At 49.7% G+C, this 15,850-nt stretch overlaps 2 protein-coding genes across 3 annotated transcripts in view; both read left to right on the top strand.

The window, feature by feature from the left end:
* Nucleotides 1–4,078: 4,078 nt before the first annotated feature.
* Nucleotides 4,079–13,843, top strand: Tmppe (transmembrane protein with metallophosphoesterase domain). 2 transcript variants are annotated; one of them, XM_048424350.3, is made up of 2 exons: nucleotides 4,079–4,213; nucleotides 6,697–13,843. In XM_048424350.3, exon 2 carries the CDS (start codon nucleotides 6,808–6,810, stop codon nucleotides 8,149–8,151), a length of 1,344 nt encoding a protein of 447 aa, XP_048280307.3. In that variant the 5' UTR covers nucleotides 4,079–4,213; nucleotides 6,697–6,807; the 3' UTR covers nucleotides 8,152–13,843. The 2 variants fall into 2 exon arrangements, with proteins under 2 accessions (XP_048280307.3, XP_048280308.3); XM_048424351.3 differs by lacking the exon at nucleotides 4,079–4,213 and adding an exon at nucleotides 4,397–4,504.
* Nucleotides 4,079–15,850, top strand: part of Glb1 (galactosidase beta 1) — a 75,147-nt gene continuing 63,375 nt past the window's right edge. The window contains exon 1 of the mRNA XM_085688991.2: nucleotides 4,079–4,213. Within this exon, the coding sequence (XP_085545117.2) occupies nucleotides 4,112–4,213 (102 nt within the window). The 5' untranslated portion in view covers nucleotides 4,079–4,111. The remainder of the gene's footprint in view (nucleotides 4,214–15,850) is intronic.

Raw genomic sequence — 15,850 nt, 5'->3', positions numbered from 1 at the left:
CTGAGTAACTCATGCTTCCGTACGTCACCCTAGTAAACTCTTTGGGTACTTGGATGGAACCATTTCTGTGGGTCGTCACCATATCAGGGTGAACAGACATTTGTTCACATCTCCCCCAGGAAAAATGAGACAATAAGTCAGTACCCCAAAAGCAACATCTTGGGCGAAAGCAAAGATGAGTCTGCGAGGAGCAGCGGCAGCGTAGTAAGACACGAAAACAAAGCTGAGCTGTCTGGAGGTGGAACGTCACCTAGCCCAGCAGGATTTGTCATGGGGAGACAAGCAACAAAGTCAAGGTTTCTACCCACAGAGAAAAGCAAGGTGGATGACCCTTGGCAAAGACCCCAGAGAGGTCCTCTTCCTCTGTGTGATGTGGGGTGATATATCTATCTTCTTAATCAGTGCTGGCCACCTAGTGAGGCAGAAAGACAGGGTCAGGTGCAAGTTGTCCTCTGACCTTCACATGTGTGTTTTGGTATGTATGGACCTATACACACACACACACACACACACACACACACACACACACACACACTGGGGGATCTGACACCTTCATCTGGCCTTTGCAGACAACAGGCACACAAGTGGTGCACAGAAGACAAACATGCAGGCACAATACCCATAAAATAATTTTTTTGGAAAGTAATTTTATTAAATTATAAAAGTTTCCATTTCCGCCCCTCCTCCCACCACCCTCCCACTCCCCCCACTCCCCCTCCTCCTCCCTCTCCATCCCTAAGAGCAGTCAGGGTTTCCTGCCCTGTGGGAAGTTCAAGTTCCTCCCCCCTCCCTCCAGGTCCAGGAAGGTAAGTGTCATAAAATAATTTTTTAACGTGAGAAAAAGGCACTCCCAGAAGCCACAGGATGTTAGGTGAAAATCCCAGGAACAGGAAGATTAAAACCTTAAGAGCTGCTGACCAGGAAGGCACCTAAGGACTTATAGTAAACACCACTGCCATTGTTCGTGGCTGCACACCAGAGCTGGATGAGAAATCCTTCGCCTCTAGTGGAAGGGCACAGAGATGTCAAGCTGGGGCAGAGCTGGAGGTTTCCTTCCTGATAACTGACGTACGCAGTACCAGAAGGTACTCTGCCGGCTTCTGAGAAAGACTGTTGCCGTCAGTCCCGCTCAGTTTGGGATCCCACTCACCGCCACAAGATATTTATTCTACATGCAGTAGTGTCATGACAGTTACAGGTACAATCAACTACTGTCTGGTTGAATTTAAGGCCCTACCCACTCCAGAGGTCCTGTGTGTCAGGACGAAACCCTGTGACTGGCTTGTCTTAGCCACCGACGGGAAGGCTAAGGCTGTTGTTTCAGTGAGCAGATGTGTGCTTGTGTTTACACCCATATAGCAGTTTTCAGCTGAGGTCCAGGGAAACTTTTTTCTGGGACGGGTGGAGGTGGCTGGAGACTCATAACCAGGCAAGCTGGTGGGAATAAGCAAGCAGACATTGTTTTGGTGTCGAGTCCCAGGGCTTAGGAAAGAATCATACATACATCACCCCCTCAAAGACACATGACTGAGAGGCGGTAGAACTGGAGGAAGGGTGGAGGGTTGTGGTGCCACCATTTCCTTTTCCAACTGGTGTGATGAACACCAGGAAGCAGAAGCCGCTGAGGGGACCAAACACTACTTGCTTGGGTCTTGCAGCGATAGAACAAAATAAGCAAGGCAGTGGCAGCTAGGTGCAATGTGATCATCATGGGTCTGGGGAGAGGGTCACCTGGGATTCCTGCCACCACTCCTCCCTGCACCCATCTGTTGATGATCTTGGGGAATGCTGAGTGTGTAAGAAGAGGAAGGTTGAGGGGTCAAGACCCTGGGACACATTCCACAACCATGTGAGTAAGGGTGGTGTGTTTTTCGAATGTAGCTACTCGGAGTCGCCCAGGCTCCTCTAATGAACCTCAGAAAAAAATCAATGATCTACCAAGCTGGACTTGGATGGAACCATTTCTTTCCACTGGTTTTCACAGCAAGAGTCTTAACCTGCTACGCCATCGCCCTGGCCCCAAGAAAAGTTTATTCTTGCACATTAAAATTTGAAGAAGCTGGGTGGTGGTAGCACACGCCTTTAATCCCAGCACTCGGGAGGCAGAGGCAGGCGGATCTCTGAGAATGAGCCCAGCCTGGTATACAGAGTGAGTTCCAGGACAGCCCAGGCAACACAGAGAAATCCTGTCTTTAAAAAAAAATGAAGACTTTACTAAACTGTTGAAATAGGGAAATAGGGGTTGAAGCTGTGTGGTGGTGGTGCACACCTTTAATCCCAGCACTCGGGAGGCAGGCAGGCAGATCTCTGTGAGTTCAAGGTCAGCCTGGTCTACAAGAGCAAGTTCCAGGACAGGCTTCAAAGTTACAGAAAAACCCTGTCTTGAAAAAACAAAAAAAAAAAGAAAAAGAGAAGAAATGGGGTTGACACCATCGCAGTAGGAGAGTGGTCTAGCTGGTCCCTAAGCAGAGCGTACAACTCTGAACATGCAGCGTGTGAGTGAAGGGCTTCACGTGTGGAGAATTACTAAGGAGAGACATCAGGTCTAGGGATGATTATCTAAAGTGACATGTAACCCAAACTAGCCTCTTATTTGTGACAATTCTGCCTCAGCCCCCGGAGCATCATGATTACAAGGTGGAGACACCATACCACCCCCAGGATGGAACTAACTGTAATAGCCAACTAGAGATCTGAGTGCAAAAATGACAAGGACTTTAAACTCTTGTCTGTCAATCATGTAACTTAGCCGCACATTTATTATCAAAATAGAATGTGAGAGTGGAGACAGTGGTACACACCCTTAATCAAGACCAGCCTGTTCCACATAGAGAGTTTCAGGGCAGCCAGAGCTACACAATAGACACCCTGTCTTAGAAAACCCAAACAGCAACAACAAAAACTGTAGTAAGTTCTCACAGTCTGTACTACTTGAGATCCTGTTTTTAAAAACTTAAATTTAAAAAAAAAGCTTTACTTAGGATATTTATTTATTCATATATTGTATGTATATAGTGTATATTTCCATATACATGTTCATGTTCTGTATACATGTATACATAAATAAATGTGTATTTATGAGTGTCCATGAGTGTGTGCCATGGTGTACATGTGAAGGTCAGAGGATACATAGTAAGAAGCTGTCTCATAAATAAATAAATAAACAAACAGATAGATAAATAAATAAGAGAACACAAGGAAATAAAGAAATAGACTAGGGGTTTGGGGTATGGCCCAACAGTAGAGTACTTACTTGCCTGGCATTAATGAGGACCTGTGACCACCCGCAGCACTGCAAAAATAAATAAATAGATAAATAAAAATGAAACGGTGCTTAAAATAAATGAATATTGTTATAAATGATAACTAATTAAAGCTGGAAAAATCCTACGTCTGCACATTTAAATCAACTTCACTTAAACCAGGGGAGGTGGCACATGACTAATTCCAACAAACAGGGGGCAATAGACCAGAAGTTACCGATGGGAACTGCTGCTGTTCTCACCACTAAAATTCAAGGCAGCCCAAGGCTAGCAGTTGAAAATAACTTCACCCTAGCTGAGTCACACTTAGAATTCCTCAGGAACCTAGCACAGCGCTTCTCCAACTTTTCGCGTGCACTGAAACTCAGAGCTGGGTGCTGTCCTAGAGTCTGTGTGTGTCAGGGCACCGGGGCTGGGGACCAGCTTGAGTCTTTTCCAAGTTTAAGTCGCCTGGCCTGTGGACCACACCTCGTGAGGGTTAGACCACGTGCTAGGGAGGGTCTACCGGGCTAGGCTTCTACTGCCCGGAGCACCGAGGACTGGTTGTTTTCCTCTTCCCTGTCCAGCTCTTTCCTGGTAGCCGGGACAGCCTGAAGGCCCTCGTGGATCACCAACCCCTGCGCATAACCGAGGCTGATTCAGCGGAGCTGCCATTCAGATGCGGGAAATGATTAAACAACATCTGCTCCGGAGTCACGTGGACAGGAGAGGCTAGGGCTTCACTCCGAGCCAATAGCCCCGGGGCGGAAAGGGGCGGAGCTGGGGGCGGGTCCTTTTGGGGCGGGTCCAGGCTGAGGGTCCTCAACTCCCCGGGAGGTGCAGCGGCTGGCCCGAGCGCCCCCGGCCGAATGGAGAGATTCCTCCCGATTGCCGTCATGCTCCGGGTCCCGCTGTGCACGCTGCTCCTGCTCCCGGCGCCGCTGCTGCTGGGCGCTGCGCACGGCGTCTATGTAAGTCTTCGGTGCCACCGCGCGGGGACGCTCCGCCGCTGGGAAGCGGCCAGAGGCCGAGGAGAGCCGTGGCTCTGCAAAGCGGGAATCCGGGGGACCCTCGGTCACCCCTCGGAGCAGGCAGGCCGCCGAGGCGCAGGCAGTGGTCAGGCCTCCCGTAGGGGGCGGGCCGGCGGGCGGGCGGGGCGCGCGTCCTTCCTGGTTGCTGGCGCGCGTGGGTTCCGCTGCGGCTGTGTCCTGCGCGCGGACTTGCTTCCCCGTTTGTGCAACGCGGTCGAGGGCTAGGTTGAGGTGCGCCCGCAGCTTTCCAGCTTCGGTGTTTGGGGAGAGGGGCTCCAGGCTGCGCGGGGGACTGCGGGAGGGCTCCGCGGGCCGTGGCGTGTAGTGCAATCTTTGCGGAGTTCTGGCTTCACGGAGCGCTCCGGAAGGAGAAAAATGGGGTCAGGAGAGGCTCCTGCAGTGGGGTCACAGATATATTTGCTTTTTCCCTTCTCAAATATCTTGTCCGCTTCTCGCTAGCCACCTGCTGGCTGCTTTTAGTTTGGGGTGTTTCATCACCTTGCTGGAAGCCTTTCCTCTTTTAGGGTGTAGGGTGGGAAGAGCAAACTGCCTCAGGCGAGATCTCGGCGGCGTGGGCGGGGGGGGGGGCGGTGAGTGGCTGAGGTGGGTTGGACACTCACCTGGGGAGGTCCACACCGAACCTGTGAAGGGGACAGTGCGTGGTAGGACGCGGCTGCTTCTTTGCACTTTGAGCGAATCAGCGTGGGGCCCTCCATATGGACTGGGGGGGGGGAGGGAGTAAGTTAAAGAGCAAGTTAGTAGACTTTGAGCCTTGTAAAAATTACATTCTTGGAAATGGCACACGTTTATCTAAAACCAGAGGTGAAACTTTAAGATTTTGGAAAACAGTTGCTGAGAATGCTTTCATTTATGGCAAGTTGAGTGTGCCCGCTGCTCCGTGAGAGCTTGCCGTCCTTGAGAACCAGTTGAGGCTAATGGGTAGAGGGCGGAACTCCTTTAGTATCAGTAAGGGCAGGAAGAGATAAGGATTTATGGAGGTCATCAGTCAGATGTAAGTCACCAGGTGAGTAGTAGGAGATGCCAGGTAAGATGCCCTGGGAGAGGCCCCTGCAGAGGCTGCTGTCTCATCAGGAATCTAGGTACCCTCTTGAGCTGTTAGACTAGAGCCAAAGGAAAATAACAGTCGACGGCTTTTTTCTTTCTTTTTTTTTTTGCATTTGCAAACTCATTTGTTAACTCTCAAACTTTAGTCCTAGAAGATGAGTTAAAATGTGTACTTTCTTTTTCTGTTTTTGTTTTTTTGGAAACAGGATTTCTCTATGTAGCCCTGGCTGTCCTGGAACTCACTCTGTAGACCAAGATGACCTTGAATTTAGAGGTCTGCCTGGCTCTGCTTCCCAGAGTGCTGGGATTAAAGGCCATAAAATGTGTACTTTCTTAAGAAGCCATAAATCAATTGTACAAAATACATTGTATGAAAAAGAAGTATCTCAGAGTTTTCAGACAGGGTCGCAATGATGTTAAGAGAAGTCTGTTCTTTTGTTTTTAATGACAGGGTTTCATGAAGCCCAGGCTGGCCTCTAACTTGGTGTGTAGTCAGACATAGCCTTGAACTTCTGATCCTTCTGCCTTCGCCTCTCAAATGCCGGGGACAGAGGTGTGCACCACCATGCCTGCTTATGTGATGCTGAGGGTGGAACCCAGAGCTTTGTTCGTTCTCATCGCTCTACCAACCCCTCAGCTACACCCCATTCCCAGAACTCAGCTTTTTCTGTTGAACTTTGCAGTCTTCGGGGAACTCGCGTGTTGGTGGTCTTTGAAAAACTCTATTGTACACTCACTGGAAGAGAGCATGGCAAGGCAGTGATGGTTTAATATTGTTACGAGAGTAGTTTTGACTCAGGGAAAGACGTTCCCTAGACTTTACACTGACAGCTGATCATTTAGAATATTTCTCCTATTATTCAGAAAAGGCAACAATTCATACCCCATGCGGGGAACCTTTAAAATACAAAACACTGTTAAGACATGGAAACTGAGGCCCGGCTGGTAGAATGCCTGCGTAGCATGCGCGAAGCCTTCGATTCCATCCTCAGAACCCCGTAAACCGCCTGCCTGTGGTAGAACACGCCTATAATCCCCGCACTTGTTAGGGGAAAGGAGGAGGATTGGAAGCTCAGGGTATACTTGGCTGCTTTATGGCTTCTAGGCCAGCTTGACCTACACGAGACCTGTCACAAAAGAACAGAAAGAAGGAGAGAACAAAACAAAACTGTCCATTGCATATCCTGCCACGATTGTGGCGTATTTTAATAATGAAGAATAGCAAGCAACTGGCATTGAAGTGGCTTGGATCTGAGGCAGGCAGGAGCTGTGTGAGTGGTCTCTGGTCTTTTATTGAATGGGGACAAGAATGTTTTAATGATCTTTCCCATAAAGCTGATACCAGTTCCTGGTTGCAGGCGGAGCTGATCTGGAAGTCTCTCACTGGCCACTGTCCTTTGTAAAGAAGTCCCTTGCCTTCCAGAGTTCCCCCTGCCTGAGCTGCTGGGGACTCCTCGTGAGCTGAGAGAATGGCCCTCTTCCGGCAGCTGTCCCTGGGTTCCAAGGCTGCCCTGGCGGCAGCCACAGTCTTCGTGTCCATGATCCTCTCCCGCTCCTTTCTGGCTGAGACCCTTGAGCTCCGGGCCTGGCGCTGGCTCTTCCGCCTGCAGCTGGCCCTGTTTGTCAACTCGCTCATGCTCATTGGTTCCTTGTACATCTGGCGGAGCACCGTAAGCAACCTCAGCCATTCCCCTGCCGTGGAATCGACCTGTTTCCAGCTTTGGAAGCTGGTTGTCATGGCATTCCTGGCCCTGGCACATTCCAGTTTCTTCACCATGCTCTTCTTGGTGGCCGAGGAACCCTACGTGTTTTCCTTAGCAGCCTACTCCTGCCTGGGCGCTTACATCATCATGGTTTTCTTCCTTTGTATCTTGAACGCCATGGAGCAGGCCTACCAGTTCTTAGCCTGGCGCAGCGGTAGGGTGGTGGGCAGCCTTGACAAGACAAGGCACCTGGTGCTCAGGCCTGCCCTGGCCGTGGCGGTGACAGCTGTGCTCAGTACCATTGGCCTTCTGAACGCTGCGCAGCCCCCAGTGGTGAAAACCGTGGAGGTGCCCATCCATCAGCTACCCACCTCCATGAATAACCTCAAGATAGTGCTCCTTTCGGACATTCACTTGGGGCCCACGGTGGGCAGGACCAAGATGGAGATGTTTGTGAGGATGGTGAACACGCTAGAGCCAGACATCACAGTGATCGTGGGGGACCTCTCCGATTCGGAAGCCTCCATCCTGCGGACGGCAGTTGCTCCTTTGGGCCAGCTCCGTTCCCGTCTTGGCACCTACTTTGTCACGGGTAACCATGAGTACTACACGTCAGACGTCAGCAACTGGTTCACCCTGCTGGAATCCTTGCATGTTCGGCCTCTGCATAATGAGAACGTGAAGATTTCCGCCCCCAGGGACCAGGGCGGCCGTGGGGCCGACACGGAGTGGGTCTGCTTGGCGGGCGTGGATGACATAGAAGCAGACATCCTTCACTACTCGGGCCATGGCATGGACCTTGAGAAGGCTCTGGAGGGCTGCAGCCCGGATGATGCCACCATCTTGCTGGCTCACCAGCCCCTGGCCGCCAAGAGAGCCCTCCAGGCGCGGCCAGATATAAACTTGATCCTTTCCGGACACACTCACGCCGGGCAGATCTTCCCCTGGAATGTTGCAGCCTATCTCCTGAACCCTTTCTTTGCCGGCCTCTACCAAGTGGGCCAGGCTACATTTGTGTACGTCAGTCCGGGCACAGCCTACTATGGGATCCCCATGAGGTTGGGGAGCAGAGCAGAAATCACAGAGCTCATCTTACGGCGGGCTCCCTAAGCCTGCCCCGGCGGCCCTGCCCTGCCTTGTCCTTGCTCCACACCTTCGTCCATCTCCTGCTCCGGCCCAGCCTTGCCAGCACCCTTTGGCCCCAGCCTGCTGGGATCAGCGATTTGCAGTGGGGCTGCCTGGCAAGTTCAGGCTGGTTAAACTCTTCAGAAAATCCTTCAAAAATGCTTTTTGGTAGTTCACCTGTGAGTCCACTTGGCCACGTAAATGCGAACATGTGTTTGTTTTCCAGCTGCGGTAGAGAAGGGCCCTTGTGCAGAGGGTGGGGTGGTTGGAAAGGACACCTCTTGCTCAGACTCAGAGAGGAGCAAGAACCCTTGTCTCCTGTGGGTTTAACTCTGGCTAGGATTTGGGTGAGTTCTGAAGTTTCTTGGTCTAGAGACAGTTGGTTTGGGCAGAGACCAGGTTGAGGTCAGGCGACCTTCCCTCTGCTTGCCAGAGGAGGGTATCCCTTTCCTCCTCTGTGCACCAAGTTCCCCTTTGTTGACATCAGCAGAACCACCAGGGCACAGGGCCCTTCCTGTCTGGACCTTAAGGGGTTCTGATTGCTTGGCTTGGTGGCTGGAGAAGCAGGCATGGGAGTTGTGGTGGGTGATGACTCCGCGGTCTCTTGAGATCTCCGCAGCTCTGAACCCTGCTTCTGTGTTCTCTTGGATGCGGAAACTAAGGATAGTAAGGACAGGCTGCTTCTGCATCCAGGGTGAGGAAGGGACACGGGATGTGATGGGGTGTGTTTGAAGGCTGGGTACCAGAGTGCTCGTCTACTTGGAACTCAAATGTGCCCGACTTTGAGTTCCAACCCAGCATTACAAAACAAAACTGTATGTGGAGAGAGAGGGAGTGTGTGTGTGTGTGTGTGCACGTGTGTGCACGCATGTGCATACATACATGCAGAGGGGGAGCTAAGTCCTTCTGAAAGTTCATATTATGGCCCGATGGTTAAGTAGCTTTATTGGTCATGGTGAATACAGGATTCTAAGCACAGATAGACATTAAACAAGACCCTAGAGCCCCGTGTTCCCCTTAGTGGTTTTGCTTGTTTGAGGCTGGCTTCAGTTCACTCATAGCTAGATGGAGGGAGGCCATCTGTTGAATAAGTCAGGAGATTGGAACCACCCCCACCCCCACCACCCATTACTTCACGTTTGGGTCTGATTTTTTTTGGTGAGAAGCTGAGGTTTCTTGACCACCCGTAGGAAAACTGAAGCCAATGTAGTTGTGATCCAGCTCTGCCCCTGCAGGTTCCTTCAGGCCCTGACTATGAAATGACAGGTCTTACCTGAGGCGGGTAGGGATGGGGGGATTCAAATCCATCTACCCTGGCCTTTGGCCACAGAAGCCCAGGGTCATTCCTAGGATTTCTAGACCCACAAGAAAAACAAAGTGGGGTTGGAGAGATGGCTTAGGGGTTAAGAGCACTGGCTGCTCTTCCAGAGGTCCTGAGTTCAATTCCCAGCAGCCACATGGTGGTTAACAACCATTTATGATAAGATCTGGTGCCCTCTTCTGGCCTGCAGGAAGAACACTGTATACATAATAAATACATCTTTTTAAAAAAAAAAAAAAAGAAAGAAAGAGAGAGAGAAAAGAAAGAAAGAAAGAAAAAGAAAGAAAGGAGACAAAAGGAGGTATTTGTGCACTGCCTAGATCTCTTGGTCTAGCCTTTGCCAGGGGTGAGAGAGAGACTTTGTTCTTTTTATAGCAGAAAGCTGCACTTAGGACAAGGCCTCACTGAGATGTGCTCAGGACCATCTGGGTAGCTTAGATTCCGAGAGGCCTCTGGAAGGAGATACAGACGGACGCCCTCTGCCTGGAGAGGAGCTTCCTGCTGCTTATGAGAGAGAGTTGATGTGTGACAGTGAGTGATAGTTCCTCCTAGATTCTTGTCTTTCTTGAGCCCCGAAATGGGTGTAATTCTTGTATCTACCTCAAGGCTGCTTTGCTGGGAAAGTGTGGGGACTGTATGTGCCTACGGTGGGCACTTAATGCTCATCAGAGGCCTGCTGAGGAGTGTGCCTGGAGAGTCTCTGGAGCAGCCAGGCCTGGGGCCTGTCAGTAGGTGGCACACTGCCCAGCAACAGAGTCCAGATGTCTGTGTGGTACCTACTGAGCGCCCCTTCCTGTCATGTGCCGAGTTTCCTGTGCACTCGCTGCTTTGTCCATCCCCGTCTTCTTCATCTTCTTGTCCTTCTGGTGTGACAGGGTCTGGGGGGGTGCAGGAGGCTACTCAAGTGTCCTTGTCTCCCAGCAGATAAGGCATTGACAGTGGACACCTGTAACCCCAGTACTCAGTGGGTGGAGATGGGACAATTAGAAGGTTCAGAGCTACTAATAAACATGAGGCCATCCTGGGCTACAAGAGAGAGAGAGAAAGAGAGAAATAGCTTTGTCCATGGAACTGTGACAGTCTTGTCCCCCTCCCACCTCCCACAGGATTTCAGTGCACTGGGAGAGACTTTGTAAAAACCACGATTTATTATTGATGGGATCCTAGGAGAGGCCACCACTCAGCCCTAGCTCTTCCAGACCTGCTGGGCACCACCCCTCCAGCCTCACGAAGATCTCCATTTCTGGCCACTCGATCCCTTTTGGGATCATGACTGCCCTCTCTGTTCTGCTTCGTTTTGCATCCCACCAGAGTGATTTTGACAACTTTTCACACCAACCTCCTGGTGCCACCGGGAGCTCTTCGACTCTCGCCATTCCTCTTGTTTTTGCTGGTTCCTTGATCTCTGGGTCTTTCTCTTCAGGGCCCTATAATAGGCTTGAAGTTATCTTTGGCCACCCTGGGTCTCAGGGTTGATACAGCCGCCTTGTGACCAGTGCGCATGTCATCCATTCTGATGTGTTTGTTTTTATCTTTGATGCGCAGGGTCTTGCTATGTATACCAGATGGTCTTCAACTTACAGCCATCCTCCTGCCTCTGCCTCCCAAGAATGGAGGCCAGGCATGTGTCGCCACACTTGGCTCCTTCATCCTCTCTAACTCTCTGTTTCACCAAACTTTTTTGTTAACAGAGGAGGTGGGATTACAACTCAGTGGTAGAGAACTTGCCTTGCAAGTGTGAGGCCCTAGGCTCAGTCTCGGGATCATCAGAGAAAGGAAAAACTGTGATCAGAGCCAGTGAGGTGGCTCAGTGGGTGACACAAAACCTGACTCAGTTCCTTCCCTGGAACCCCGTGGTAAAAGGAGAGACCTGACTCCACAGAGCTGTCCTCTGACCTCCCCAGGTATGTTGTGCCAGGTGTGTGCCCACACTTAACACAAAGATTAACAATAAAGCACACACAATAGTATGAACAGAATAATTCTCTAAAGAGATGATGTTTTCTTATAGAAGGGAAACACCTAGTCTGTTCTCCTCAGCTCCTCTCTTGCCTCCTGCTTTGGTCATAATAGATTATTTCCTCCTTCACTTCCTTCATGCCTCCGGGTTCTCCAGCATGCCTGGGTCCCGGGTGTTTGTGGAACTCTCCCTCCTTCCCTCCCTGACGGGTCTCACTAAGGAGCCGGCTGCTCTGTACTTCACACTCTTCCCGCCTCAGCTTCCCGACTCTCGGGATTACTCCATTCTCTGACAGTCATCTTTGTTTCTGGGGTACGAGTTGCAGTGTCCCCTCTTGCTTTCTAAATTCAGTTGTTGGAGTGTAGCTAAAGGTTTGTTGATTGTGTTGTTGCCAAATATCTATTTTGCGTTTCCTTTTGTGCTTTTTTTTTCCTGGTTGTTATTTCATCGATCTCTGTTCCCGTGTTTGTTTTGGTTTTGTTGTTGTTTGTTTGTTTTTGGAGACAGGGTCTCAATAGGTAGCCCTGACTGGCCTAAAACTCAGGGAGATCCTCCTGCCTCTACCTCCTGTGGGCTGGAATGAAAGGCGTGCACCACCATGCCCAGTTCTTTCTCTGATTTCTCAAGGAACTGTCTTTTTACAATTTTTTTTGTTTGTTTGAAACAAAGTCTGTTCCATATGTTGTGTGTGCTATGTCTCTTTAAGTCTGGAACATTCCTCTTACACATGTATGCACAGAGAAGTAGATGAAAATAATTGAGGGCATTTTTATTTAATGTATTTTTTTGGTTTTTTTGTGTGTTTTATTTTGTTTGGTTTGGTTTGATTTTTCGAGACAGGGTTTCTCTGTGTAGTCCTGCCTGTCCTGGAACTCACTCTGTAGACCAGGCTGGCCTCAAACTCACAGAGATCCGCCTGCCTCTGCCTCCTGAGTGCTGGGATTAAAGGCGTGTGCCACCACCACCCGACTGTGTAATATATATTTTTAAATTCATTTGTATGTGTGTATACAGGTGTGTGTGTGTGTGTGCGCGCATGCGTGTACAGTGCTGATATGGAAGTCAGAGGACAGCTTGCAGAAGGTAGTTCTCGCCTACCATATGGGTCTCTGAAATTGTTGAGCTTGATGCCACATGCCTTTACTCAACTATTTTTTTTTAAGATTTGTTTTTATTTCTAATCACGTGTAGGTCTTTGTGTCTTACATGTAGGCATGTGCACAGGAATGCTGGTACCTGAGGAAGCCAAAGGCCTGGAGCTGGAATTAAAAATGGTTATGAGTTGCCCGACTCGGGTCCTCACTGAGCCCTTTCTTTCTCCAGCTTCCTATTTTTATTTTTTAAAACTATACATTTGTCTCTTCATTTCCCCGCTGGGATAAAGGGGCAGAATCCAGCTAATCACTGGTCAGGAGTGCAGGACGGTCGGGATCCAGACCCAAGGTGCTCACTGCTCTCTGTCCTCCCTCTTACTGTCCTCTGCCTGTCCCACAGCACTGTCCTCTTTTCAGCCAGACCTTAGAAATGTGAAAAAAAAAAGTTTTTAACACAAGACATATATGAATAAACAAAATTAATAAGCAGAGATGTGGGATAGAGCAGGTATCTGTAAATCTGTCCCTTAGGGGTATTGTCGCCATGGACCCCAATTGCTGCTCTTCCCCAGCAGCCTCTGAGCGTCTGGTCATCTGGAATCGCTGTTGGCTTTCTCTTTGACGTGTAACCTTAAGGGACTATAGCGGCCTTCGGTGCAAAGCCCTCCCAGCCACCTCCCCGCTCTTTCCATAGCCCTCGGTTGCTAGTGGATAGCTGGGTTTTTCCAACCTGGAGCTGAGGTGTCCCTGCCCGGAGCTCCACAGGTCCCTAGGGTGAGTTGACAGGGCTTGTGGAGATAGGAATTTCCTCGCTTTCTCCCAAAAGACCTGGAGGCCAAGTTGTGACCCTTCACCTGTGATGTCACCGAGCTGCTTTTACTCTATGTTTAAGTCCAGGAACGTGCACAAGGGATGCAGATATATATTCTGTTTTTAGCCCCGAGGACTAGAACTCTTGGAGGAGATGTTCAAGTTGCCCATTGATGCCGGGACTTACTGTTAACATTTTGTTTTGTTATATAAAGATGCTGATAACTGAAATAAGAAACCCACACTGGTCGCTACTGGACTCCTGAGGAGTACTGGCCTCAGGGTGTTTGGTGCGTACTACCTTTTTTTAAAAAAAAAATCCTCCAATATTTGTGCATTATGTGTATGGTAGGGTGGGGACTTGAGGGAGCCTGAACATCCAGTATGGTTGCTTGGAATTACGTTTTGTTTCATATTCCTGTGGTTGTATACTTTGTAAACACTGATGCCACTACACCCTGCAAGCGTGAAATAAAGATGTATCACTCCTGATGCCATTTCAGTCTCCATTCATTCAGAAGGAGTTGAACTGTACTCCGGGAAAATTGGAGGGGTTTTCTGACTACTAGAAGCTAGCTCCTGTCTTCCCTTTTCCTCCTTTGCTTTCTTCTTCCTTCTCCCCTCTTCTCTTCTGCCTCCTCGTTTTGAAAAGATTTTATTATCTATTTGCATGTGTGTGCCTATGTGAGTTTATATGCAGCACCCTGTGTGCAGGAGATCAGAGGAAGGCATAGGATCCTCTAGAGCTGGATTTACAGGCAGTTGTGAGCTGGATGATGTGGGCGCCGGGAGCTGAACTGGGGCCTCTGGATGAGCGGTAAATGTTCTCTTTACCCCAGAACCACCTCCCCAGCCATCCTTCTGTTTCTGTTAACCTTCCATGTGTCAATGGTGCCCTGGCTCAGGATGTCCAGAGGAAACTGGTTGTTGAGTTTGGATCTTCATGGGGTCCTTCAGTGTTGAGAGGGACTGATTGCTTTGGAACCACAAAGTGCATTTTCCTTGGCAGTGAAGGTTATAAATGACCGAAGGCTGGGCAGTGGTGGTGCACCTTCAATCCCAGGCAGAGAGATCTTTTGAGTTTGAGGTCAGCCTGGTCTATAGAGTGTGTTTCAGGGCTATACAGAGAAACCTTGCCTCAAAAAAACAACTCCCCCCCCAAAAGAGAAAAACAAAATGACTGTCTCTTGTTTAGCTCCCTCACCTCTGCCATTGGCCTTACTATTCCTTTGAGAATTAACCCCTTCCCCGGGTCCAAATAACATGATGTTGTTCATGTGTTGGATGAGCAGGACAGTCTGGGTTGTCAGATGAGTTATTTTATCCTTTTCTTTCTTTCTTTCTGTTTTGTTTTTTGGTTTTTTTAGACAGGGTTTCTCTATGTAGCCCTGCTGTCCTGGAAGTCCCTCTTTAGATCAGGCTGGCCTTGAACTCTCAGAGCTGTGCCTGCCTCTGCCTCTGGAATGCTGGGGCTAAAGGTGTGTGCCACCACACCCAGCTTAAGTTACTTTTCTTATTGCTATGACAAAAGACCTGGCAAAGGCAATTAATGGAGCAAAGGCTTTACTGGGGCTCACTCCTAAAAATGATTACATCTATTTGTATGTGTATGCATGTATGTCCATGTGCTCATGCTACACACGTGTGGAGATCACAGGACACCTTTCGGGAGTCAGTTTCTCCCACCATGTGAGTCACAGTTGGAGGAGCTGCAGTCCATCCTAGTGGGGGAGGCATGCTGAGGTATAGTGGTCACACTGTGTGAGCAATCAGGAGGTAGAATTGGCCCACTATACCTTAAGGCCTGGCCGCAGTGACAGGCTTCCTTCAGCAAGGGCTGACTTGTCTGGAGACCAGATGTTTGGACTCTGTGCCTCTGGGTGACATCTCACATTCAAACCGTAACAGATGTCCTAAAAGTCATAGCCTCATGAGCTGGGCAGTGGCTGTGGCCCTGTGGCAGGAGAGGGTGAGTCACACAGACCGCTTTTGTGCCTCTTGAGGGACAAAAAGATTCCCATGTGGTCAGCCAAGACCAAGAGGCCATGGTCTCTGCTCTTGTGATAACCCTGTGGTACCTGCTCTCGGAGCCACGCTTTGTTATGAATAGCCCACCGTTGTCCACCGTGATGCTTAGGTTATTGGCACAGCCCCACAGGTGGGTCACATGGGATTCGATGGAGATGACCTTTAAACCTTGGTGGAGGAGAACCTGGTAGCTCTTCCAGAAGTGTTGTCTCCTCCAGGTTTATCTCAAGGAAGAGTAAGTTCTGGAACTCTCACTGATCCAGAAAAGCCCTTGCATGTGGGGAGGATTCTACTAGCTGTTGATAGGGAAAATCATTCCAGTTTGGTCCACGTTTGTGTTCAAATAAGGGAAATAATGGTAAGATGTACTCTCTTCTTCTGGGAGCCGCTGCGTGAAGGACCTGGGCCTTCTGGGAGTGACAAGGGGGATTGATGGCGTGTCACGTTTCCTAGTGTAAGTGTTGGCTTAAG

The sequence above is a fragment of the Myodes glareolus genome, chromosome 4 (assembly GCF_982192425.1).
Source record: "Myodes glareolus chromosome 4, mMyoGla1.1, whole genome shotgun sequence".
Taxonomy (NCBI): Eukaryota; Metazoa; Chordata; class Mammalia; order Rodentia; family Cricetidae; genus Myodes; species Myodes glareolus.
This window is presented reverse-complemented; position numbering and strand designations above follow the sequence as displayed.

What these genes read in the sequence shown, in the direction of transcription:
- Tmppe (XM_048424350.3), top strand. Translation starts at nt 6,808, where the DNA reads ATGGCCCTCTTCCGGCAGCTGTCCCTGGGTTCCAAGGCTGCCCTGGCG.